The sequence below is a fragment of the Hyla sarda genome, chromosome 10 (assembly GCF_029499605.1).
Source record: "Hyla sarda isolate aHylSar1 chromosome 10, aHylSar1.hap1, whole genome shotgun sequence".
Lineage (NCBI taxonomy): Eukaryota > Metazoa > Chordata > Amphibia > Anura > Hylidae > Hyla > Hyla sarda.
This window is the reverse complement of record NC_079198.1, coordinates 17680486-17706599: the sequence shown is the minus strand read 5'-3', so window position 1 is coordinate 17706599 and position 26114 is coordinate 17680486. Positions and strand designations below refer to the sequence as shown.

At 42.7% G+C, this 26114-nt stretch overlaps 1 protein-coding gene across 5 annotated transcripts in view; it reads left to right on the top strand.

Moving 5' to 3' along the window:
- LIPE (lipase E, hormone sensitive type) overlaps positions 1-22745 on the top strand; it is a 78852-nt gene extending 56107 nt beyond the window's left edge. For 3 of the 5 annotated variants that reach the window (XM_056543625.1, XM_056543627.1, XM_056543628.1), the window contains exons 3-11: positions 2080-2170; positions 5631-5657; positions 6800-6945; positions 8415-8600; positions 9718-10012; positions 12255-12482; positions 13207-13365; positions 15396-15961; positions 18386-19757. In XM_056543625.1, coding sequence (XP_056399600.1) covers positions 2080-2170; positions 5631-5657; positions 6800-6945; positions 8415-8600; positions 9718-10012; positions 12255-12482; positions 13207-13365; positions 15396-15961; positions 18386-18676 — 1989 coding nt within the window. In that variant the 3' untranslated portion in view covers positions 18677-19757. Of the gene's footprint in view, positions 1-2079; positions 2171-5630; positions 5658-6799; positions 6946-8414; positions 8601-9717; positions 10013-12254; positions 12483-13206; positions 13366-15395; positions 15962-18385; positions 19758-21636 lie in introns of those variants that run through there. The other 2 variants (XR_008848399.1, XM_056543626.1) reach the window with 2 other exon arrangements.
- The last annotated feature ends 3369 nt before the right edge of the window (positions 22746-26114 follow it).

Here is a 26114-nt window from a genome sequence, read left to right as displayed (position 1 = left end):
TTAGCAAGAGGAGGGGCAGATAGAAGAAGAAAACCCCGGACTGCAGCTTCAGACTACAAATAAACACTATGTGTAGTCTGTAACCATGGAGACACATAAGACTGCTTAGGAGCTGGATACACAATTGCAACAATGTTCCTACGAGACAGTTTTCTTGTCTCAAACGCAGTGGTCTCCATACTGTGGCCCTTCAGATGGCCAACGGCTCTCTGGGCATGTGGAGGGCCACAGTTTGGAGACCACTGTCTGTAGTTTAGCAACTTCTGGAGGGCCACAGTTTGGAGACCACTGCATTAGAATAATAAATAATGGTTTAATTAGATGGGGACCTAGACATTAGGGGCCAGAAAAATCCCTCTAACTTAAAATGGCCCCCGCTTTATAGATTGCCGGTATCCTGACCCTGCAGTCATGTTAGGGTGCATTCACATCACGATTTTACCATCCTACTTCTTCTCACAATTTTTTTTACTTTGAAATCGTACAAATCTGCGCGCCAAGTCGTATCCATTCATTAATGATAGAGAATAAATGCATCCGTTTTGATCCGCTTCCGATTTTGCATGATTTAAGATCGGAGGTAGAATTGTGGTTGACCACAATTTTTCGTCCGGATTAAAAATCGGATCGAAATCGTGTCCGATTTTTTTTATTATTGATGTCTATGTAAATCGCATGGAATCGTATCAGATTAATTGCACACAATTTTTTTTTGTGGACTTCAAAACAGATACACTTCAAATATATAAAACTTTATTGCCATTGGCATACATATTAAAGGGGTATTCCAGGAAAAAAAAAAAATATATATTTTTTTTAAATCAACTGGCTCCAGAAAGTTAAACAGATTTGTAAATTACTTCTATTAAAAAAAATCTTAATCCTTTCAGTACTTATGAGCTTCTGAAGTTAAGGTTGTTCTTTTCTGTCTAAGTGCTCTCTGAGGACACCTGTCTCGGGAAACGCCCAGTGTAGAAGAGGTTTGCTATGGGGATTTGCTTCTAAACTGGGCGGTTCCCGAGACACGTGTCATCAGAGAGCACTTAGACAGAAAAGAACAACCTTAACTTCAGAAGCTCATAAGTACTGAAAGGATTAAGATTTTTTAATAGAAGTAATTTACAAATTTGTTTAACTTTCTGGAGCCAGTTGATATATATATATAAAAATGTTTCCTGGAATACCCCTTTAATATTAAAAACAGGATCAGATTTTTATTGAAAATCTGATGGAATTTTCATCTGTATGTCTTTCGGATACGATTTTAAATTGGATAGCAAAGAAATTTTTGCATACGATTGTATACGATTTGTCGCAATCCGATTTCGTCGATTTTATGGTCCGATAATCGGATGGTTAAATCTTGATGTGAACCTAGCCTTACTTTTCATCTTTCCGCTTCTTTTTTTATTGTCTGCACATTAGAGTGGGAGCCGATAGAAGAAGATAACCCAAGACCGCAGCTTCAGACTACACACAGGGTTTATCTGTAGTCTGTTACCATGGAGACTGCTTAGGAGCTGGATACACAAATGCAACCATGTTCCTCGTTTCAGATGCATTACAGCGGTGGTCTGCAGACTGTGGCCCTCCAGATGTTGCAAAACTACAACTCCCAGCATGCCCGGACAGCCAACGGCTGTCCGGGCATGCTGGGAGTTGTAGTTTTGCAACATCTAGATGGCCACAGTTTAGAGAGCACTGCATTAGAGCGAAGGAACCCAGACTTTAGGTGCCAAGTGGGCGGACACAAAACCTTTCAGACACCAAAGTAAAATTTAGGCAGCACCTGCAGAGTCGTATGAGCATCGGCGCTTCCAGTTTTTCCTGTCGTGACCAAATACGAGGCCGTTTTGTGTCTTTAACCCTTCGTTTTAGAATAACAAACCAAAGTCGTCACCTCAGCTCTTTACACATGGCGCCTGATTCCTGTCTGTCTGACCCCTGACGCCCTCACCTAATCCCATTATCCTGACCTGTAACCTTTGACCTGACTTCCGATCTGCTGATTTTTACCTTTTTCCCCCCTCTTCACTTGCTCCGTGTATTCATTGCCATTTGTTTCTGTTCTGTTTCCAGTTCACCCCATCCATCCGCCCATTCCTGCAGACTATCTCCATCGGACTCGTGTCTTTTGGGGAGAATTACAAGCGACATGGATCTGGATTAAGTAAGTCTCCATATTGGATTAGGGGAGGGGCATCATAACTGGTTGCCTGCGTTGGTGACGGTGTTCCGTGTGACATGTCCTTGTCCGATTTTTTTTTTTTAATGTCACATAAGTGTTCGCTGGGTTTGGGAACTTGTGGCGGTAGGTTTACTTCGGAAGACATAAAGTACATGTTTCACGGATGCTTAAAGGGGTACTCCACTCTAAATGCTAAAGTCATTATCCTAACCATTACTGGGGGACGTTTTTGCCCCCAGGGATGGTGAAGATATTAAAGGGGTATTCCAGAAAAAAAAAAATGTTTTTATATCAACTGGCTCCAGAAAGTTAAACAGATTTGTAAATTACTTCTATAAAAAAAAAAATCTTAATCTTTCCAATAATTATCAGCTGCTGAAGTTGAGTTGTTCTTTTCTGTCTGGCAACAGTGCTCTCTGCTGACATCTCTGCTTGTCTCGGGAACTGCACAGAGTAGAAGAGGTTTGCTATGGGGATTTGCTTCTACTCTGGACATTTCCCGAGACAGGTGTCATCAGAGAGCACTTAGACAGAAAAGAACAAGTCAAGTTCAGCAGCTCATAAGTACTGAAAGGATTAAGATTTTTTTTTAATAGAAGTAATTTACAAATCTGTTTAACTTCCTGGAGCCAGTTGATATATAAAAAAAAAAAAAAAATTTTTTTGCCTGGATAATCCCTTTAAGTTATACATTTCCCCTGGGCCGCCCTTCAAGTAGTCCCCTTGGCGGGGACTTCTACTTACCAGCACCCGTTGTGTCGGCCGTGGCCCCGCCCCATCGGCTTGATTGACTGCTCGCGTCATCGCTCTGCTCCCTAAGCAGAAAATATTTTTTTCCTCTGCAGTATTCAGCAGCTAATAAGTACTGGAAGGATTAAGATTTTTTTAATAGAAGTCATTTACAAATCTGTTTAACTTTCTGGCACCAGTTGATTTAAAAAAAGAAAAGTTTTCCACCGGGGTACCCCTTTAACACATATGCACTGGTGACTTAATTGTTGTGAGTGCATTCTAGTGTCCAGAACATTGTTTCCCAACCAGGGTGCCTCCAGCTGTTGCAAAACTACAACTCTCAGCATGCCTGGACAGCCGATGGCTGTCCAGGCATGCTGAGAGTTGTAGTTTTGCAACAGCTGGAGGCACCCTGGTTGGGAAACACTGGTCCAGAACTGAGCTGCATGCTTACTTTGCCTTTTGAGCTACATGTCTGTACAAGTCTCTTCTGTATGACGGTCTCATTCTACAGCTTTACCACCTACTGATGCTGAAGTAACAGAAAGTGAATGACAAAAGGGCAGCCAGACAACTCTTAGGCTGCGTTCACACGGCTGTCTAGACCCGTCCAGTTCTTCTCCCATCAAACATAAAAACGGACAATAACGGATGCAAACGGATGTTATCCGTTTGTATCCATTTGGATCTGTTATTGTTTGGTTAATAATCCAAAAAAAAAAATAATAATTTTGGGGGGTTCTGAGGATGCTCAGAAGTAAAAACGGATCAAAAAACGCATTGAAAAAAAGATGCAAACAGATGACATTAAAGGCTCATCCGTTTTCCATAGACTTCAATGTTACATTTACTGTATCCGTTTTTTTTCTTCCTTTTTTTTGACAGAAATAAAAATACAGCATGTGCCGTTTTTTCTGCCGTCAGAAAAAAACGGAAATAAGCGCAGACGGGTACAAGCGGATGAAAACTGATTGTAAAAAAAAAATCCCATTGACATGAATGGGATTTTTTTTTAAACCGTTTTTAATCCGTTTACAGTCTGCAACAATGAAACCGAAATGGGGACAGAAAAAAACGGGGACAGACGGCCGTGTGAATGCACCCTTAAAGGGGTTATCCAGGAAAATACTTTTTTTTGTATAATAACTGGCTCCAGAGAGTTAAACAGATGTGTAAATTACGTCTATTAAAAAATCTTAATCCTTTTTAGTACTTATGAGCTTCTGAAGTTGAGTTGTTCTTTTCTGTCTAAGTGCTCTCTGATGACACCTGTCTCAGGAACCGCCCAGTTTAGAAGCAAATCCCCATAGCAAACCTCTTCTAAACTGGGCGGTTCCCGAGACAGGTGTCATCAGAGAGCACTTAGACAGAAAAGAACAACTTAACTTCAGATGCTCATAAGTACTGAAAGGAATAAGATTTTTTAATAGAAGTAATTTACAAATCTGTTTAACTTTCTGGAGCCAGTTGACATATATAAAAAAAAGTTTTTTCCTGGATAACCCCTTTAACTAGTCTTTTGTGCAGTTCTGGCCCCCGCAGCTGCATTCTGTCATCTCTTTGCTTTTGTAGTGCTTCTGTATAGTTGCATGCATGTGTGTCCCTCCAGCTGTTGCAAAACTACAACTCTCAGCAGATAGAAGAAAATAACCCAAGACCGCAGCTTCAGACTACACACAGGGTTTATCTGTAGTCTGTTACCATGGAGACTGCTTAGGTGCTGGATACACAAATGCAACCTTGTTTCAGATGCATAACAGCAGTGGTCTCCAGACTGTGGCCCTCCAGATGTTGCAAAACTACAACTCTCAGCATGCCCGGACAGCCAACGGCTGTCCGGGCATGCTGGGAGTTGTAGTTTTGCAACATCTGGATAGTCACAGTTTAGAGAGCACTGCATTAGAGCAATATATGATTGGATAAGAAGGAACCCAGACTTTAGGTGCCAAGTGGGCGGACACAAAACCTTTCAGACACCAAGGTAAAATTTAGGCAGCACCTGCAGAGTTGTGCAAGCAGTGGCGCTTGGAGTTTTTCCTTTCATTCCGTTCCTTCAACCTGCGTTTAAGGGTGCGTTCACACGGCCATCTGTCCCCGTTTTTTTAATCCCTGTTTCGGTTCCGTTCTTGCAGGCTGTCAATGGATTAAAAAATGGTTTTAAAAAAATCCCATTCATGTCAATGGGATTTTTTTTTACAATTTGTTTACATCCGTTTGCACCCGTCTGCGCTCATTTCAGTTTGCACGTGCAGTATTTTTTCTTCCGGCAAAAAAACTGAAGAAAAAACGGATACAGTAAATGTAACATTGAAGTCTATGGAAAACGGATGAGCCTTTAATGTCATCCGTTTTTTTACTTCTAAGCATGCTCTGAGCAAAAATTTTGTTTTTGGTTTGTTAACTTAACAATAACGGATCCAAACGGATACAAACTGATAACATCCGTTTGCATGTGTTTTTTGTTAATTTTTTTCTTTTTTTTTTCTTTAAAGTCCGTTTTTATTTTTGACGGGAAAAGAACGGGCCAGGTCTAGACGGCCGTGTGAACGCAGCATTTGAATAACAAACCAAAGTGGTCACCACAGCTCTTTACGCATGGCGCCTGATTCCTGTCTTTGTAGTGCTTCTGTATAGTTGCGTTCATGTGTAAGGAGTATATTGTCATGTGACTGTTTCCCCCTCCTTCTCCTTGTTATGCTCTCACTGACAGCTGATGGAGCACTATCCACCTATTACGGTAAGTGCGGTATGCTGCCATATTGTACTCATGCCTTAGTAAGGCTGCATTCACACCATGTTTTTGCAATACAGTTCCCGTATCAGGTTTTTGATGAAAGACGGATTCCTCAAAACCGGACTAAACTGTATCAAAACGTGTGTACAAATTGTAAACCCGTATACGGTTTGAAAAATGATGTCCAGTTGCATCTGTTTAAGAAAAAAAAAAAAATAAGTATACGTTTTTAACTTTTCACTCCATTATGAAGGTTTCACTTGTTTGATTGCAGAGTTTTTTTTCTTGGAATTTCAAGCAAGCAAGTGAAACTTTATTCATAATGGAGTGAAAAGTTAAAAACAGACGGTTCCTTTAACATGGGAGTCAATGGGAACCGTACAAAACCGTATGTGTGTACGGTTCCATCCGGTTTTTGACTTTGCACAGTTTTTTTTTCTTGGAATTTCAAAGTTAAAAACCGTATGGTGAAAACCGGATGGAACCGTACGCACATACGGTTCTGTACGGTGCCCATTGACTCCCATGTTAAAGGAACCGTCTACGTTTTTAACTTTTCACTCCATTATGAATAAAGTTTCACTTGTTTGATTGAAATTCCAAGAAAAAAAAAAACTGTGCAATCAAACAAGTGAAACTTTATTCATAATGGAGTGAAAAGTTAAAAACGTATACTTTTTTTTTCTTAAAAAACAGATGCAACTGGACATCATTTTTGATGTTTGATTGAAATTCCAAGAAAAAACTGCAAAGTCAAAAACCGTATGGTGAAAACCGAATGGAACCGTACGCACATACGGTTCGCATTGACCCCCATGTTAAAGGAACCGTGTACAATTTCAATACAGTTTTTCACCAGGACAAAAAAAAGCGTGGTAGACTACGGTTTCGGGTACAGGAAAAAGAATGGACAAAACTGTACAAGATGCAAAACGGACACAACCTGATGCATCTTTTGGCATACGGTTTTCAGTGCATACGGTTTTCAATGCGGTTCCGTGCGGTTTTCAAGTTGAAAATGTATACGGGAACTGTACTGCAAAAAACGTGATGTGAACCCGGGCTTAGTCTTATTAGGCTCCGATTATTTGGTTTTCTAAATGGCCAATTCTATTGTCTGACCCCCCCCCGTCTCTGTCGTGCAGGTGTAGCTGCCAGCTCTTTCTTTATAAGCGGGAGGTACGCCATCGATCCCGAGCTTCGAGGAGCAGAGTTTGAGAGGATCACGCAGAACCTGGATGTGAACTTTTGGAAAACGTTCTGGAACATCACAGAGATGGAAGTGCTCACGGTGAGTGATGAAGCGATGCTGCCCCAGGGGGTCGGTGAGACCTGTACTGATCAGCTCACAGAGTATTGTCTAGACTGGATACAACTGTAACAAACTCTCAGCTCTGAGATGTATAGGGCTTGTATGAATTTTCAGCATCTGAATGTAAACAAAATGTTTCCATTTACTGACAGCAAGCAGGGATCTTGAGAATGGTAATGAACTAAAACACAAAACATGTTAGGACAGTGATTGAACTTTATTTATATATTTGTTGCTTTTATGTTATATATCTAAGGCTGCATTCACACCATGTTTTTGTAATACAGTTCCCGTATCAGGTTTTTGATGAAAAAACGGATTCCTCAAAACCGGACTAAACTGTATCAAAACGTGTCTACAAATTTCCACCCGTATACGGTTTGAAAAATAAAGTCCGATTGCATCGGTTTTTTTAGAAAAAAAAAAGTATACGTTTTTAACTTTTCACCCCATTATGAATAAAGTTTCACTTGTTTGATTGAAATTCCAAGAAAAAAAAAAACTGTGCAAAGTCGAAAAACTTTGGTGCAAACCGTACGTGCACGTGCGGTTCCCATTGACTCCCATGTTAAAAAATAATAATAAAAAAAAAAACGTATACGGTTTTATACGTTTTTTTACCCGGACCAAAAAAAAAAAAACATGGTAGTCTACGGTTTTGGGTACAGGTGAAAAAAAACTGACAAAACTGTAGAAGACGCAAAACGGACTAAACCGGATGATGCGTTTGACATGCTGTTTACAATTTGTAAACTACTTCTATTAAAAAAATCTTAATCCTTCCAGTACTTATTAGCTGCTGAATACTACAGAAGAAATTATTTTCTTTTTGGAACACACAGCTCTCTGCTGACATCATGACCACAGGGCTCACGGCTGGCAACTCTGTCCATTTTAAGAACTGTCCAGAGTAGGAGAAAATCCCCATAGCAAACATATGCTGCTCTGGACAGTTCCTAAAATGGACAGAGGTGTCAGCAGAGAGCACTGTGCTTGTGATGTCAGCAGAGAGCTCTGTGTTCCAAAAAAGAAAATAATTTCCTCTGTAATATTCAGCAGCTAATAAGCACTGGAAGGATTAAGATTTTTTTTAATAGAAGTAATTTACAAATCTGTTTAACTTTCTGGCAACTGTTGATTTAAAATAAAGAAAGAAAGTTTTCCACCGGAGTACCCCTTTAAGTCAATACATACGGTTTTCTATATGGTTCCGTACGGTTTTTAACTTGAAAGCGTATATGGAAACTGTATAGCAAAAATGTGGTGTGCATGCACCCTTAGTCAGTGTTTCCCAACCTGGGTGCCTCCAGCTGTGTCAAAACTACAACTCCCAGCATGCCCGGACAGCCTTCGGCTGTCCGGGCATGCTGGGAGTTGTAGTTTTGACACAGCTGGAGGCACTCTGGTTGGGAAACACTAATCTAAGTCTTCTTTCTCTTTCCTTCCAGTCTATAGTTGGCATAGCTTCCACAACTGTGCGCATCAACAAGACTCTTACGGTGCCCCCCAAGCAGTTGGAGATGCCTCTGTGTTCTGACCCACATCTCACTGTTACCATCAATCCACCTGTAGCTCATACTGGACCGGGCCCAGTCCACATGCGTCTCATATCATATCAGCTGCGGGAAGGACAGGTATGTGACCGCTCGTTTCAAGCTCTGGTCACCTTAGCGCATCATTTTTCATCTGCATAAAACATTGAATAATGTGTAATCCGTTGCTCAGGGCCGGCTCCATCTATAGGCAAAATAGGCAGCTGCCTAGTGCACCCTCTTTGTGGGGGCGACATTCTACCCTCCGCAAGAAAGTTATTTCTCCAGGTCCCGACAGCTGCAAAAGTATCACCCCAGTAGTAAGGTGATTACATGAGGAGAAGGTTTGTTACAGTGTGTCACCCCAGTAGTAAGGAGATTACATGAGGAGGGGGGTTGTTACAGTGTGTCACCCCAGTAGTAAGGTGATTACATGAGGAGAAGGTTTGTTACAGTGTGTCACCCCAGTAGTAAGGAGATTACATGAGGAGGAGGTTTGTTACAGTGTGTCACCCTAGTTGTAAGGAGATTACATGAGGAGGTGGTTTGTTACAGTGTGTCACCTCAGTAGTAAGGTGATTACATGAGGAGGAGGTTTATTACAGTGTTTCACCCCAGTAGTAAGGAGATTACATGAGGAGGGGGGTTGTTACAGTGTGTCACCCCAGTAGTAAGGAGATTATATGAGGAGGAGGTTTGTTACAGTGTGTCACCCCAGTAGTAAGGAGATTACATGAGGAGGAGGTTTGTTACAGTGTGTCACCCTAGTAGTAAGGAGATTACATGAGGAGGAGGTTTATTACAGTGTTTCACCCCAGTAGTAAGGAGATTACATGAGGAGGAGGTTTGTTACAGTGTGTCACCCTAGTAGTAAGGAGATTACATGAGGAGGAGGTTTGTTACAGTGTGTCACCCTAGTAGTAAGGAGATTACATGAGGAGGAGGTTTATTACAGTGTTTCACCCCAGTAGTAAGGAGATTACATGAGGAGGAGGTTTGTTACAGTGTTTCACCCCAGTAGTAAGGAGATTATATGAGGAGGAGGGTTTTGCCTGGGGTGGCAAAAATCCTTGCACCAGTCCTGCCGTTGCTTGTCTTGTAGTGATATTAAGATCAGAGTCGCTGTTTTCACGTTGGTCCAATAAACAATACAATAAAAGTTGCCAATATTTATTTGCAGTAATGGAAGATTGTATATTAATTCCTCTCTTCATTTCAGGAGAGTGAAGAACTTAATGCTTTCGCCAAACCCGAGGGCCCGCTCAGCCTGGATCTTCATCTCCGATCTCGTCCAGGCCCACTTTCTCCTGACCTGATTATTCATTTCCATGGAGGAGGTTTTGTAGCTCAGACCTCCAAGTCTCATGAACCCTACCTGAGGACATGGGCTCAGGAACTGGAAGCTCCCATCTTGTCTGTGGATTACTCACTGGCCCCTGAGGCTCCTTTCCCGAGGGCCCTAGAGGAATGCTTCTATGCTTACTGCTGGGCACTGAAAAACTGCCGGCTTCTGGGTTAGTATGACACTTTTTCTTTGTTATCATTCACTTGTTTTATTTGTTCACTAAGCCAAAGTGACAAGCTTTTCTACCTCGCTTTCTTCATTTCTTGGAAGGAAGTTTAGGCAGCATTACATTCTGACAGTTCTAGCTACTATAATGTGCAAAAATATACCGAGTACAACACTGCCCCTCATGTCAATAATGAAAACTACTGTAATACTGCCACATGCACAAAAATATAACTACTTTCATACTGCCTCCTATGCACAATATAACTACTGTAATACTACCCCTCATGTACACGAATATAACTGCTATAATACTGTTCCCTGTGTACAATAAGAACAACAAGTACAGTTTTGCCCCCTATGTTCAATAATCTACTATAATACTGCACCTATATACAAGAATATAACTACTATAATACTGCTCCTATATACAAGAATATAACTACTATAATACTGCTCCTATATACAAGAATATAACTACTATAATACTGCGCCTGTATACAGGAATATAACTACTATAATACTGCTTCCTATATACAAGAATATAACTACTATAATACTGCTCCTATATACAAGAATATAACTACTGTAATACTGCCTCCTATATACAAGAATATAACTACTGTAATACTGCCTCCTATATACAAGAATATAACTATTATAATACTGCTCCTATGTACAAGAATATAACTACTATAATACTGCTCCTATGTACAAGAATATAACTACTATAATACTGCTCCTATATACAACAATATAACTACTATAATACTGCTCCTATATACAACAATATAACTACTATAATACTGCCTCCTATATACAAGAATATAACTACTATAATACTTCTCCTATATACAACAATATAACTACTATAATACTGCTCCTATATACAAGAATATAACTACTATAATACTGTCTCCTATATACAAGAATATAACTACTATAATACTGCTCCTATATACAAGAATATAACTACTATAATACTGCCTCCTATATACAAGAATATAACTGCTATAATACTGCTCCTATATACAAGAATATAACTACTATAATACTGCTCCTATATACAAGAATATAACTACTATAATACTGCTCCTATGTACAAGAATATAACTACTATAATACTGCTCCTATATACAACAATATAACTACTATAATACTGCTCCTATATACAACAATATAACTACTATAATACTGCCTCCTATATACAAGAATATAACTACTATAATACGCCTCCTATATACAACAATATAACTACTATAATACTGCTCCTATATACAAGAATATAACTACTATAATACTGCTCCTATATACAAGAATATAACTACTATAATACTGCTCCTATATACAAGAATATAACTACTATAATACTGCGCCTATATACAAGAATATAACTACTATAATACTGCTCCTATATACAAGAATATAACTACTATAATACTGCTCCTATATACAAGAATATAACTACTATAATACTGCTCCTATATACAAGAATATAACTACTATAATACTGCCTCCTATATACAAGAATATAACTGCTATAATACTGCTCCTATATACAAGAATATAACTACTATAATACTGACTCCTATATACAAGAATATAACTACTATAATACTGCCTCCTATATACAAGAATATAACTGCTATAATACTGCTCCTATATACAAGAATATAACTACTATAATACTGACTCCTATATACAAGAATATAACTACTATAATACTGCTCCTATATACAAGAATATAATTACTATAATACTGCTGCTATGTACAAGAATATAACTACTATAATACTGCTCCTATATACAAGAATATAACTACTATAATACTGCTCCTATATACAAGAATATAACTACTATAATACTGCTCCTATATACAAGAATATAACTACTATAATACTGCCTCCTATATACAAGAATATAACTGCTATAATACTGACTCCTATATACAAGAATATAACTACTATAATACTGACTCCTATATACAAGAATATAACTACTATAATACTGCTCCTATATACAGGAATATAACTACTATAATACTGCCTCCTATATACAAGAATATAACTACTATAATACTGCTCCTATATACAAGAATATATAACTATTATAACACTAACCTCTTTGAGCAAGACAATGAATCCTAACATTGTGATCTCCCTGTACTTAGTGACTATTCATAATGTAAGATACATATAAAAACCTGCAGCTCAGGTTACATTATGTTTGTCCATCTTTTCTTCTAGGATCCACAGGGGAGAGAATCTGCCTGGCGGGTGACAGTGCCGGTGGTAATCTTTGTATCACAGTGTCCCTCCGTGCAGCCTCTGTCGGCATTAGGTTACCAGATGGTATTATGGTGGCATACCCAGCCACATTACTGCAGGCTACAGCTTCCCCCTCCCGCCTCCTTACCCTGATGGACCCGTTGCTGCCCCTCAGCGTTCTGTCAAAGTGTCTAAGCGCCTATGCAGGTACACTCTACTGTGAATGGGTTCTGATATACACGGCTTGGAATCTTATTTTCTCCTCTAGTTCATATTACCGTACAGCAGTGTTTCCCAACCAGGGTGCCTCCAGCTGTAGCAAAACTACAACTCCCAGCATGTTGGACTATATAGTAGTATAAAGTATATATCAGTGTTTCCCAACCAGGGGTGCCTCCAGCTGTTGCAAAACTACAACTCCCAGCATGTTGGATTGGTTATATAGTAGTATATATCAGTGTTTCCCCAATTAGTGTGCCTCCAGCTGTAACAAAACTACAACTCCCAGCATGTTGGACTATATAGTATTATATAGTATATATCAGTGTTTCTCAACCAGGGGGGTCTCCAGCTGTTGCAAAACTGCAACTCCCAGCATGTTGGACTATATAGTGGTATATAGTATAGGTCAGTGTTTCCCAACCAGGGGTTCCTCCAGCTGTAGCAAAACTACAACTCCCAGCTTGCCCGGACAGCCAACGGCTGTCCGGGCATGCTGGGAGTTGTAGTTTTGCAATAGCTAGAAGCACCTTGGTTGGGAAACACTGTCATACAGAGAGGAGAGAAGAGCAGAATGACCTCTGGCTTCTTGACCCTTGTGCTGTAATGCTGTACATCATCTTCTCTATAGTCTCTGTAGTGGCTCTGTGGGCTACTTCTATGGCAACTTTACCCCTGGGCATACCCTTAATGAACATCTTGTCTCATACAGGCACCGAGCGCGTTGCAGTAGAGGATCGAGCCATTGAAAAGCAGAGTGCGGTCAGCCAAGTAAAGCGAGGAACTGCATTGTTCCTTAGAGACATCCGCCTGGGCGCTGCCTCCTGGCTGAGTAATCTAATAGAAGGGAATAAGGAGAAAAGTAGTGCTGGTAAGTGATCGGACCTATTAAAGGATAAGTATAATACAAAAAAAATGTATCCCCTATCCGAAGGATAGCAGGTTTATATGGAAAGAAAAAACAGACAGTGGTGGCGCTATCCTTGTGCCGTTACCAAGGGCAACACGATAAGTTTCCACTTTGTAAAATGCCCACGTACCTGGACGTGTTGGGCTCAGAGATCAACACCTTTTTGCACATAAACAGGAGTAGTTGCGTGGCAGCCAGGACCTGGTTCTGTAGATGCACGGAGTTTGCAGAGAAGACTTGGTTCCGTTGGAAGGCTCGAACGGAAAGGTAAAAACGGGTTTTCCTAAGGGTGCACATCGCTACGGTAGGTTATAACCGTGGACATCAATAGTAAAATAATTTTAAAAAGGCAATACAATGTAAAGAGGTAGCGTGCACTCACCGCGGGTAAACAGCTGCAGGCCCGAGGTCCGGGATCACCACGACATAGACGGAGACGGTAAGGGGCGCTCAGAGGCTACGCCGGCTGTTTCCGACGTAGGAACGTCCTTCTTCCGGCCTCCTCTGTGCTATGTGCTCTCTCCCTTTCTAGTGGTTTAATAAAAAAAAGGCTTTAATGACGACGCATTTTGAGAGCGCAGCTCTTTGTCAAGTCATGACTTGATAAAGAGAGCTGCGCTCTCGAAACGCGTCGTCTTTAGGTCATTAACCACTTAAGGACCAAGGGCTAACCTGTACGTCATGAGTCCGCTCCCGTTCTATAACGAGTCATAGCAGGTCGGGCCCGTGGCTAATAGTGCGCGGCACTGATCACATTGCCAAGCGCTATTAACCGTTTAGACGCGGCGTTCAAAGTTGATCGCCACGTCTTAATTGAAACACAACTAATGCCGTTTAGCTCAAGGGGCTGTTTGGGACCGCCGCGGTGAAATTGCGGCATCCCAAACAGCTGTAGGACACGAGGAGGGTCCCCTTACCTGCCTCCTCGCTGTCCGATCGCCGAATGACTGCTCAGTGCCTGATATCCAGGCATGAGCAGTCAAGCGGCAGAATCATTGATCAAAGGTTTCCTATGAGAAACCAGTGATCAATGTAGAAGATCAGTGTGTGCAGTGTTATAGGTCCCTATGGGATAATAATAATAATCAGTATAAGAGATCAGTGTGCGCAGTGTTATAGGTCCCTATGGGAGCTATAACACTGCAAAAAAAAGTGAAAAAAATAAGTTAATAAAGATCATTTAACCCCTTCCCTAATAAAAGTTTGAATCACTCCCCTTTTCCAATAAAAAAAAAAAACTGTAAATAAAAATAAACATATATGGTATCGCCGCATGCGGAAATGTCCGAATTATAAAAAAGATATTGTTAATTAAACCGCACGGTCAATGGCGTACGCGCAAAATAAATTCTAAAGTTCAAAAAAGCTCAATAAGTCCGATCAATACAAAAATTGTACCGCTAAAAACTTCAGATCACGGCGTAAAAAAGGTGCCCTCATACGCGGAAAAATTTAAAAGTTATAGGGGTCAGAAGATGACAATATCAAACGTATACATTTTCCTGCATGTAGTTATGATTTTTTTTCAGAAGTCCGACAAAATCAAACCGATATAAGTAGGGTATCATTTTAATTTTCGTTTTGCTATAGATTTTTGGGTTAAATGACTGATGTCATTACAAAGTAGAATTGGTGGCGCAAAAAATAAGCCATCATATGGATTTTTAGGTGCAAAATTTAAAGAATTATGATTTTTTAAAAGGAGGTAAAAACGAAAGTGTAAAAAACGAAAAAAAACCTGCGTCCTTAAGGGGTTAAAGCCACTATTGATGTCCGCAGTTTTAACCTACTGTAGCGGTGTGCGCCCTTAGGAAAACCTGTTTTTACCTCTCCGTTCGAGCCTTCCAACGGAACCAAGTCTTCTATCTGAAGGATAGGGGATACGTTTTTTTGTATAATACTTGTCCTTTTAGGGACATTGTTAGGTTGAGTAAAGCCGAGTAGTGAATCGCAGTATATGCCTTTACTGTCATATTTCAATACTATTGCAGAAACTGTAAGGAAAAGCGTATCCGAGGCAGCACTGGCCGATGAGGACACCATAAACAGACATCTGTCCCTGAAGAGCAGGACTACCCAGGATCTCAGCCGACATCAGTACAGTGAGCTCAGTGTAGGGCAGCTCACCCTGAGCCAACAAAATGCACAGAGGGGAGCACAGACTAGATCAGAAGGGGATACTGGAAGGAACCAACCATCTCCATCTTCCTTATCTGTCCAGTCCAGCCCAGGAGCTGGCGCACCGCAATCTCCAACCAGTCAGCAGGAACAGGTCAGTTTCTTTCTGACAGAGAGCGAGAGCGATCACTCCTACGACACAGACCACGCAACACACTCCAAGGAGAACATTCCTCCGGTGCACTTAGCGGAGGACAGGTCCTCTCAGCTCTCCAACCCTCATTTGCTGGGGTTTCCTGAAGGATTCCAGCCTCTGCGCTCCCTGAATGGCGTGGCTAATATGACCCTACAGACTTCTGCTATTGTCCACAATCCCTACATGTCACCTCTGCTGGCACCCGACAGTATGCTGCAAGGTCTTCCCCCCATTCACATTGTGGTGAGTAAGACAACCAGTAGCTTATAAGGTTAATCTGCCTATTTTCTGTGTGGATTTGTGTAAGTAAATCTGCAGCTGATGACCGCGCCAGGTAAGTGGTTGAGATTTTAGATCTGATCTGTCAGCAGGTAAACATGGGTGTAAATAATGTTACCATGATTCCAGACATACCATTTTTATCTCCATAGTATTTTCCAATGCTGAGATTCTTACTATAAAACAAATGAGAAAGAGTTTTATTCGTCATTCAGTCATCATTACAAGTCATACAATAAATTACAATCACACAAAGCATGACAGTACAATACACAGCACAGGTTCCCTAAGATGTACACCGTACCACATGCTACGCTAACACTCGGCTCCATCACTAAATATCGAAGAAACACAGTCGAAAAACAACAATATATTACAGTCTGATCGGGGAGAGGCGTGGGATCAATGGGGGTAGGGGGGGGGGGGAGGGCGGATCACAGGGTCAAACTACTGGGCAAACGTATGGGGAGGTAGGAGAAGCAGAGGGGCGATAATCTTCATCAACGTCCGGACAGTCCAAATACAAATGAGGCTCAGAGGGTGTTCCCATGTATGGCAAGAGATCATATCCTCTTTATTACTGCCCATTTGACTGACAGGCATGAGATAAAGAGGACATAGGCTGGGGGCTCTTGCTGTAAAGAGGAACGTCCCCTAAGCCCTTGAGCCTAAATTGTAGAATAAAAGGAGATTTAAAAAAATGATCCCCGAGATCATGATGAGAAGCCCTATCTAGCCATTTGCTTATTTACGCTCATGTTATCCGCTTTACATGGGAACTGAGAGGTACATCACCCGCACTAATTAACTTGTGCAAATCACCGTCTTGGTGCACTGGGGCGTTCCGAGACCCTTGGTACACTGTTTTGCCCTCCTGCACTGGCCCTGTGATCTAGCCCCTTTTTATGCTTTTTCTTCTCTCCAGCACTTTACCGATATCTGCTGTGACTGCGTCATCATGTATGACCCGGACCACGAGGGAGCTCCCCGATGTCATAGCTTGTATCGGTGACATGCTGGAGAGAAGAAAATGCATGAAGGCTGCTGTATCACAGGACCGGTGAGAACCCGGCAGAACGGTGCACGGAGGGGCTGGGACGTCCCCCAATGCACCAAAAAGATGATTTGCATATCAGGAGTTTTCTACATATCTCCAGAATAGCCCAGTGGATTTGAAATTGGTCATCTGCATTAGAATTGGCATCACCCGCACTAATATTCTGTATAAACAGGTCACTGCAGTTGATGCATCGGTCAGTTTCCCTTTAAACAAATCTTCTCAACATTGACCTGGGGTGTTGAGTTATATAGGTGAATTAGCGCAGAATTGTTGCAGAGTGAATTCACGATCAGATCCCAGTGTTGTGGATTTTGCTCGGGATTTCCTGCAGATCTGCATTAAAGGGGTACCCTGCCCCTAGACATCTTATCCCCTATTCAAAGGATAAGATGTCTGATCGCTGGGATCCCGCCACTGGGGACCTCCGAGATCTCCCTGCTGCACTCGGCTTTCATTCAGAGCGTCGGGTGCAGCACTGGAGGCTCGTGACATCACGGCCACGTCCCCCCCAATGCAAGTCTATGTGAGGGGGCGTGATGGCCATCACTCCCCCTCCCATAGACTTGCATTGAAGGGGCGTGGTCATGATGTCACGAGCCTCCAGCACATCACCAGACACTGGACAAACGCCGGGTGCAGCAGGGAGATCGTGAGGGTCCCCAGTGGCGGGACCCCCAGAATCGGACATCTTATCCTTATAGGGGATAAGATGTCTAGGGGCGGATTACCCCTTTAAAATGCACAGGTGCTGCTGTATTAAAGGGGTACTTTGGTGGAAATCTTTTTTTAAATCAATTGGTGCCAGAAAGTTAAACAGATTTGTAAATTACTTCTATAAAAAAAAAAAATCTTATCCTTCCAGTACTTTTAAGCAGCTGTATGCTACAGAGGACATTCTTTTCTTTTTTTAATTTCTTTTTTGTGTTGTCCACAGTGCTCTCTGCTGACACCTGATGCCCATATCAGGAACTGTCCAGAGCAGGAGAAAATCCCCATTTCAAACCTATGCTGCTCTGGACAGTTCCTGACATGGACAGAGGTGTCAGCAGAGAGCACTGTGGACAAGACAAAAAAGAAATTCAAAAAGAAAAGAATAAGTCATTTACAAATCTGTTTAACTTTCTGGAGCCAGTTGATTTAAAAAAGTTTTCCACCGGAGTACCCCTTCAAGGCTTCCTCAGTATACTGGCCACCTGCTATGACTTGTGTTGGCACACGACCCTATGATTAGTAGCTTTTCCACTAAGGATTTTTCTGCATAATACAATACTATCCTAATAGCAAGGCCATAATGTCTCTTCTCATGCCTGATTATTCCCTCCACACAGGCGTGTGCCCTGGACCCAATGTTGGACGACTCTGTGATGTTTGCCAAGAGGCTGCGCTCCCTCAACCGGCCAGTAACGCTTAAAGTGGTAGAAGATCTTCCCCACGGCTTCCTTACCCTCGCGCACCTTTCACAAGAGACGAGAAACGCCACCGGCGTATGTATAGAGCGCATTCGGCAAATCCTACGAGAGGAGCCTCCCGCGCCACCAGCCGGTGCTCCCAGGAAACACCGCAAGCTGGAGAGGACCCACGGGAAGACCCCTATAACCGAGCGAGAGATCGGTGCTTGAAACTTTAATAAGAGTCTTTACAAAGTGCAACAACCAACCTACTTCACTCAACACTCCCATTGTAATAGCAAATTACCAGCAGAGGCCAATGCAACTCGCGGGCCTGGTGTACACTGGTTACAGCCTCCGAACTGTGAGACAGTTATAATGAGGGAAGCAAAGTACACCATACTGTATCCATGATCACATACGTCCTCCCTGCCGAAAGGAAACCATTTAATCTATAGGGTCAGTATCTGTTTTTCTGCTGCAGGCAATGGATTTTAAAGAGAATTTCAAGGGATTGTAGATAAACCTACCATATAAATACCATCCGGGGGGGGGGGGGGGTCATATAATTTCAGGACGTCAGGTGATTGACAGCCAGATTAGTGGATGGTCACTCCTGCGGGGGGCACTGTGGTTATAGCTGTTTACCTCTGTACTGTTGTATTGCACAATGTCTATATAAGCTCAGAATGACCGGGGGGTTCCCTCCATATGCGGACGGGCTCTACTATTATGTATTCTTCTCTTGTCATTGCTCCCGTTGTGTTCTAGACCCCGTAGCCTCCTGCTCTGACCTAAAAGGTGCAAAAGCAGTGCCGCCGCTCTACCAAAGAGACAGGGAGTAACAACCAGGTCCGGCCAGACAGCATTTAATACAGGTATCTCAGTTTTCTTTTATCTGTCTGAATGCACAGCAATGAAACCTCCTACAAGGGTTTGTTACAGTGTATGAGTCTAGACCAGTGTTTTCCAACCAGCGTGTCTCCAGCTGTTGCAAAACTACAACTCCCAGTATGCCCGGACAGCCAACGGCTGTCCGGGCATGCTGGGAGTTGTAGTTTTGCAACAACTGGAGACACACCGGTTGGAAGACTCACAACATCACCAGCAAATCTTTTTTTTTTTTTTCCGTCAACATCCTATAATTCCAGCAAACTTGTACTGTTAACTAGAAGGTTTTCATTCACTAAAAGCCATCAGAGATCTTACATAATGGAGAAAGTATATTGGAAAGCTTAAAAGGGGTACTTCTATTTATAAAAATTTTTTTTTTAAATCAACTGGTGCCAGAAAGTTAAACTGATTTGTAAATGACTTCTGTTTAAAAATCTTAATCCTTCCAGTACTTATCAGCTGCTGTATACTACAGAGGAAGTTCTTTTCTTTTTGAATTTCCTTTCTGTCTGGCCACAGTGCTCTCTGCTGACACCTCTGTCCATGTCAGGAACTGTCTAGAGCCGGAGCGGTTTGCTACGGGGATTTTCTCCTGCTCTGGACAGTTTCTGACACGGACAGAGGTGTCAGCAGAGAGCACTGTGGTCAGACAGAAAAGAAATTCAAAAAAGAGAAGAGGACTTCCTCTGTAGTATACAGCAGCTGATAAGTACTGGAAGGGTTAAGATATTTAAACGGAAGTCATTTACAAATCTGTTTAACTTTCTGGCACCAGTTGATTAAAAAAAAAAAGTTTTCCAGTGGAGTACCCCTTTAAAGGGGAACTCCGGTGGAAAATAAATGTTATCAAATCAACTGGTGCAAGAATGTTAAACAGATTTGTAAATTAATTCTATTTAAAAATCTTAACCCTTCCAGTACTTATCAGCTGCTGTATACTACAGAGAAATTTGTAAAGTTCTTTCCAGTCTGACCACAGTGCTTTCTGCTGACACCTCTGTCTGTCAGGAACTGTCCAGAGCAGGAGAGGTTTTCTACGGAGATGTGCTTCTCATCTGGACAGTTCCTGACACGGACAGAGGTGTCAGCAGAGAGCACTGTGGTCAGACAGAAATAAATTCACAAATTTCTCTGTTTTATGCAGCAGCTAATAAGTACTGGAAGGATTAAGATTTTTTTTAATAACAGTCATTCAAAAAGCTGTTTAACTCTCAGGCACCAGTTGATTTGAAAACTTTTGTTTTCTTCTTGTTTCCACCTTTAAAGAAGAAAAAAAATAACGTTCCTATGTGTTACTCACTAGGTCGTGCAGATTCTTTACATGTCTTTTTTATGTGTCTAGCTTCTGTATTTGGCTCACCAATCCCTGTTTTTTGGCTGCTCACTCATTCTGACGTCCACTGCTCAGGAAGGGGCATGTCCCAGGCAAGCACAGAGCCTGCCCTCACTCATTATGCATTTACTTCCTTCCTGAGTCTGCTGTGCTGTGCTTGGTCTCTTCATCCAATCACTGTAACCCCCTTCTCCCTGTTTTCATAGATAGACTGGACAGGAGTGAGCACAGATGAATGTTTGTATGGTTGTGTTTTATAGAGTTATTCTGTCGTTTTAAAACTTTTACATAACAAAAAATTATCCGCCCGCTTTTGTCTCTGGTCTTTTGATCGAATGGTAAAGTTACATTTTTTTATGTTCGTTTTCTTGAAGACTCCCCGCTTCACAGGAAAGTGATGACTTTTTGTACATGTGACTTCCTTCATGCTCTTCTGTAGGTAAGGCTGGGTTCACACCACGTTTTGTTAAATACGGTTCCCGTATACGGCTGGGAGGAAGGGCACGGGGCTTAATCGCGGCACCCGCACTCAGCCGTATTCGGCAACCGTACTTAATGCATGTCTATGAGCCGACCGGAGTAAACCGCAGCCTCTGGTCGGCTTCGTTTTCGGCCGTATGCGGTTTCCCGACCATAGGCAAAAACACGGTCGACCACGTTTCTGCCTGCGGTCGGGAAACCGCATACGGCCGAAAACGAAGCCGACCAGAGGCTGCGGTTTACTCCGGTCGGCTCATAGACATGCATTACATACGGTTCCCGAATACGGCTGAGTGCGGGCGCCACGATTAAGCCCCGCGCCCTTCCTCCCAGCCGTATACGGGAACCGTATTTAACAAAACGTGGTGTGAACCCAGCCTAAGAGGGGCTTCATTTGGACAGATTTTATCACCATGTGCTGTGTATGTCTGTGCATGACCTCTGCCTGAACCTGATAGTTTGGTCATTTTGTTATTACGTTTAGGACCAAAGTTCAAGAGGGTCTTCAACTTCTTTATTGCATCATTTTAGGAACCACGGCTCAGCAGGTGAATTATGTTTGGTCTGTCTGGTCTATTTGCTCTACGTGCCCATAATACAAGCAGCTGGTCAGGGGTTTTCTTATCATTGTCCTTCTAGCTCAGCTGTACCAATATTTAGCAGAGACTCCACATCGGTACTGTGACTGGTTCTTGGAACACTAAGGGCTTTAAAAGGGGTACTCCGCCCCTAGACATCTTATCCCCTATCCAAAGGATAGGGGATAAAATGTATGATCACGGGGGTCTCACAGCTGGCACCCCCACAATTTCTGTGCAGCACCCGGCGTTCGTTTAGAAGTGTCCCTGTCGTTTGACACATCAGACAGAAATGTCATGTTTTGTTCGCTCGCGGTCTCAGTGTCCAGACCCCCACTCACCTATAGATATGACTGGGAGAAGAGCGCAGCACTGCCCTTTACTCCCTGGCTGGCTACGATCTTACAATGGAGCCCGTCTTGTCAGTCAGGAAGTGAAGGGCACAGCTGTACTCTTCTCCCGGTGATATCTAGAGATCTGTTGGGGTCTGAACACTAAGACCTCCAGTGATCAAAACTTTCGACAGGTCTGTCTGATGTGTCAAACGTTTTCCTAAATAACAGTAAAGATTTTAAGGTCAGGTTTTTATAATCCATGAGCACTATTATGTATAATCTCTAATAAACCCGCTGTATCCTGTGTATTCATAATGTATATAACCCATGTAATTTTGTATATATACACCTTTATACTCCTCTGTATATACTCACACACGAATCAGATTGACTTGTATATCCTGTAAACATGCATGTATATATACAGGCTTATGTAGCTGTGTAAATATCTATACATATATTTTTAATGTACATATACATTTCCTACTAGCTGCACATTAAGTGGACGCAGCCAAACATTCGAGTAGTCACATTGTTGGAGCGTCCTGTAACCACTGATCTCTGTTATATATATGTATGTGTGTATATAATGTATACTCTTTGTCCCAGCACTGTCTCTTATCCAAGGGTAAAATGCTATTTTTCTGTGGTTGGTTTTTACCTGTGAATAAAATATCTTATGTACAGCTCGTTTCATGTCTTATTCTCCTAGTCTCTATATTATACAAACCGAAGAATCAGGTAAGCAAAGTGAATGAGTTGGCGATTTTTATGGTTTTACTGTAGGTTCACACATGCATATTTTCTGCAGCAAAAATACGCACGTGTAAACGTACCCTAAAACCATAAAAGTTAGTAACTCGTCCACTTTGCTGTGTATGGTCACACTAAGCGCGTCCCCAGCACATTGCATGCTGCAGATGCGCTGATGACTAGAGTGAGCTCCTTGCTGCACCCGTGTGTCCTGCATGTCTGCTTGTAGTAGCAATCCACTGCTAGGAGCAGACATACAGGGATCTGTGAGTCTGTAGTAATCTGCGTGCACATGTGCAGTTTACTCTGACATTGGGGCCGCTCTCCATGCGACCATGTTATCTGTAGTAATCTGCGCATGCATGCAGAGTTTACTACAGATTTAGAGATCCATGTGTGTTCTTGTAGCAGTGGATTGCTCCTACGAGCAGACACGCAGGACACACAGGCTCAGCAGGGCCCTCACTCTAGCGACTGTCATCATCGCATCCACACCGTGAAATATGCTGTGGATGCGCTGTGTGTGACCCTACCCTAGGTGTAGGGTCGCACATGCCGTATTTTTCTTCTGCATATATTTTCCCACCCATTGAAGTCAATGGGTAGCGAAATTCACAGTTGATTTTGCTACGCGTTGACTTTAATGGGTGGGAAAATACGCAGCAAATATGCCATGTATGACCCTACAGTTAGGGTGTGGTCACACGTGGGTATTTTTGCTGCAGATCTGCAGCAGAAAATTTGCACATGTGAATGTACCCTAAAGGCTCATTCACACGGGCTCTCTGTGGGCTGTCCGCAGCCTATTTTTCAGCATTGGAGTCTCCGCAGGGAAAATCGACTGCTGAAAATCAGCTGCAGAGAGCCCTCTCTTTCAAACTCACTGCGATTTTGAAGTGAAATCCGCTCGTGTGAACGAGCCCTTAAAGGGGTACTCCAGTGCCAAACATCTTATCTCCTATTAAAAGGATAGGGTATAAGATGTTAGATTGCAGGGATTCCGCCGCAACCACCCCCCCCCCCTCCCATAAACTTGCATTGAGGGGGCAGGGCGTGACGTCACGAGGTGCGGAGCTGTGACATCACGATACTCCTTCCCCTGCACCGCCCGTCTCCGATCCTCGCTCTGTGCAGCTGAAAAACGGGGGTGCTGCAGGAGAGATCGCGGGGGTATCCCAATTGGGATCCTCGCGATCTAACATCTTATCCCCTATACTTCTGATATGGGATAAGATGTTTAGCGCCGGAGTACCACTTTAAGTGCACATCCCAGATGGGAAAAACACTTTATCTTAAGGTTGAAGGCTCCCTTGCCCCCTTTGGCTTTATTTCAGCTGTTGGAGGCGGTCGGGAAGCCTAGAACAGTCAAACCGGCTGTTTTACATTTAATTTAAGCAAATGGAAGTTAAATAGAGTGTTGCTCGCAATACTATGCTATATATATGGTAAAAAGTAACAGAAAACGATATCCGCACTCACCGGAGGGAAAGCGATCAAAAGCTCCTACATGGAGATGTCGTAGAATCCGGGCGGTCACTGCTGCGTAGCCTTCTGAACGCTATGCAGCAGTGACCTCCCGGATTCTACGGCATCTCCATGTAGGAGCTTTTGGTCGCTTTCCCTCCGGTGAGTGCGGATATTGTTTTCTGTTACTTTTTACCCCATATATTGATGCTACTATCCTCTGTTTATCCTAGCACCTCCGCTGCACCAGTTATTAAGATTGGCTTCCATTTGAGCTACACTACCATTGTTCGGTTCCAACACAGCAGCACCTGTCTAACAGTAGCCACCTCTACACTTCTGGTTACACATGAGATACTATATATATATAGCCAGATCTTTTATACAGTTTGCGTAACTCCCATTGACTTTAATGGTATATATATATATATATATATATATATATATCATTAAAGTCAATGGGAGTTACGCAAACTGTATAAAAGATCTGGCTCTGCTGATTTCAGCTTCCCGACTGCCTTCGGCAGCTGCAAGCAGGCCACAGAGGGATCCCTTGTTCCCAGATGGGAATATCCCTTTAGGGTAGGGTCACACGTTGCGTATATAATACACTGCTCAAAAAAATAAAGGGAACACTAAGATAACACATCCTAGATCTGAATGAATGAACTAATCGTATGAAATACTTTCGTCTTTACATAGCTGGAGGATGTTGCAGGTAGCAGAACGTTCTCCACGGCGTCTCCAGACTCTGTCACGTCTGTCACCTGTGCTCAGTGTGAACCTGCTTTCATCTGTGAAAGCACAGGGCGCCAGTGGCTAGTTTGCCAATCTTGGTGCTTTCTGGCAAATGCCAAACGTCCTGCACGGTGTTGGGCTGCAAGCACAACCCCCACCTGTGGACGTTGGGCCCTCATGGAGTCATTTTCTGACCATTTGAGTGGACACATGCACATTTGTGGCCAGCTGGAGGTCATTTTGCAGGGCTCTGGCAGTGCTGCTCCTGCTCCTCCTTGCACAAAGGCGGAGGTAGCGGTCCTGCTGCTGGGTTGTTGCCCTCCTACGGCCTCCTCCACGTCTCCTGATGTACTGTCCTGTCTCCTGGTAGCGCCTCCATGCTCTGGACACTACGCTGACAGACACAGCAAACCTTCTTGCCACAGCTTGCATTGATGTGCCATCCTGAATGAGCTGCACTACCTGAGCCACCTGTGTGGGTTGTAGACTCCGTCTCATGCTACCACTAGAGTGAAAGCACCGCCAGCATTCAAAAGTGACCAAAACATCAGCCAGGATACATAGGAACTGAGAAGTGATCTGTGGTCACCACCTGCAGAACCACTCCTTTATTGGGGGTGTCTTGCTAATTGCCTATAATTTCCACCTGTTGTCTGTTCCATTTGCACAACAGCATGTGAAATTGATTGTCAATCAGTGTTCTTCCTGAGTGGACAGTGTGATTTCACAGAAGTGTCATTGACTTGGAGTTACATTGTGTTGTTTAAGTGTTCCCTTTATTTTTTTTTGAGCAGTGTATATTCTCCTATTAACAGACACACAGGGCTTCCCGCGGCAGCCCTGTGTGTGCAGTAAGGTTTGGAGGCAGGCCCTGCGCACCAACAGGACTGTGACACGCGGGCCCACCTGCAAACCTTACTGCACACACGGGCTTGCCGCTGGGTAGCCCTGTGTGTTTGCTTATAGAGTACTCGGGGTATTTCCCACTGCGCTGCATGAAATACGCTGCATATAAGCAATGTGTGACCCTACCCTAAAGAGGTTTTCCAACCCTATAAAGTGATGTCATATTGGAATCCCACCGATCGATCACT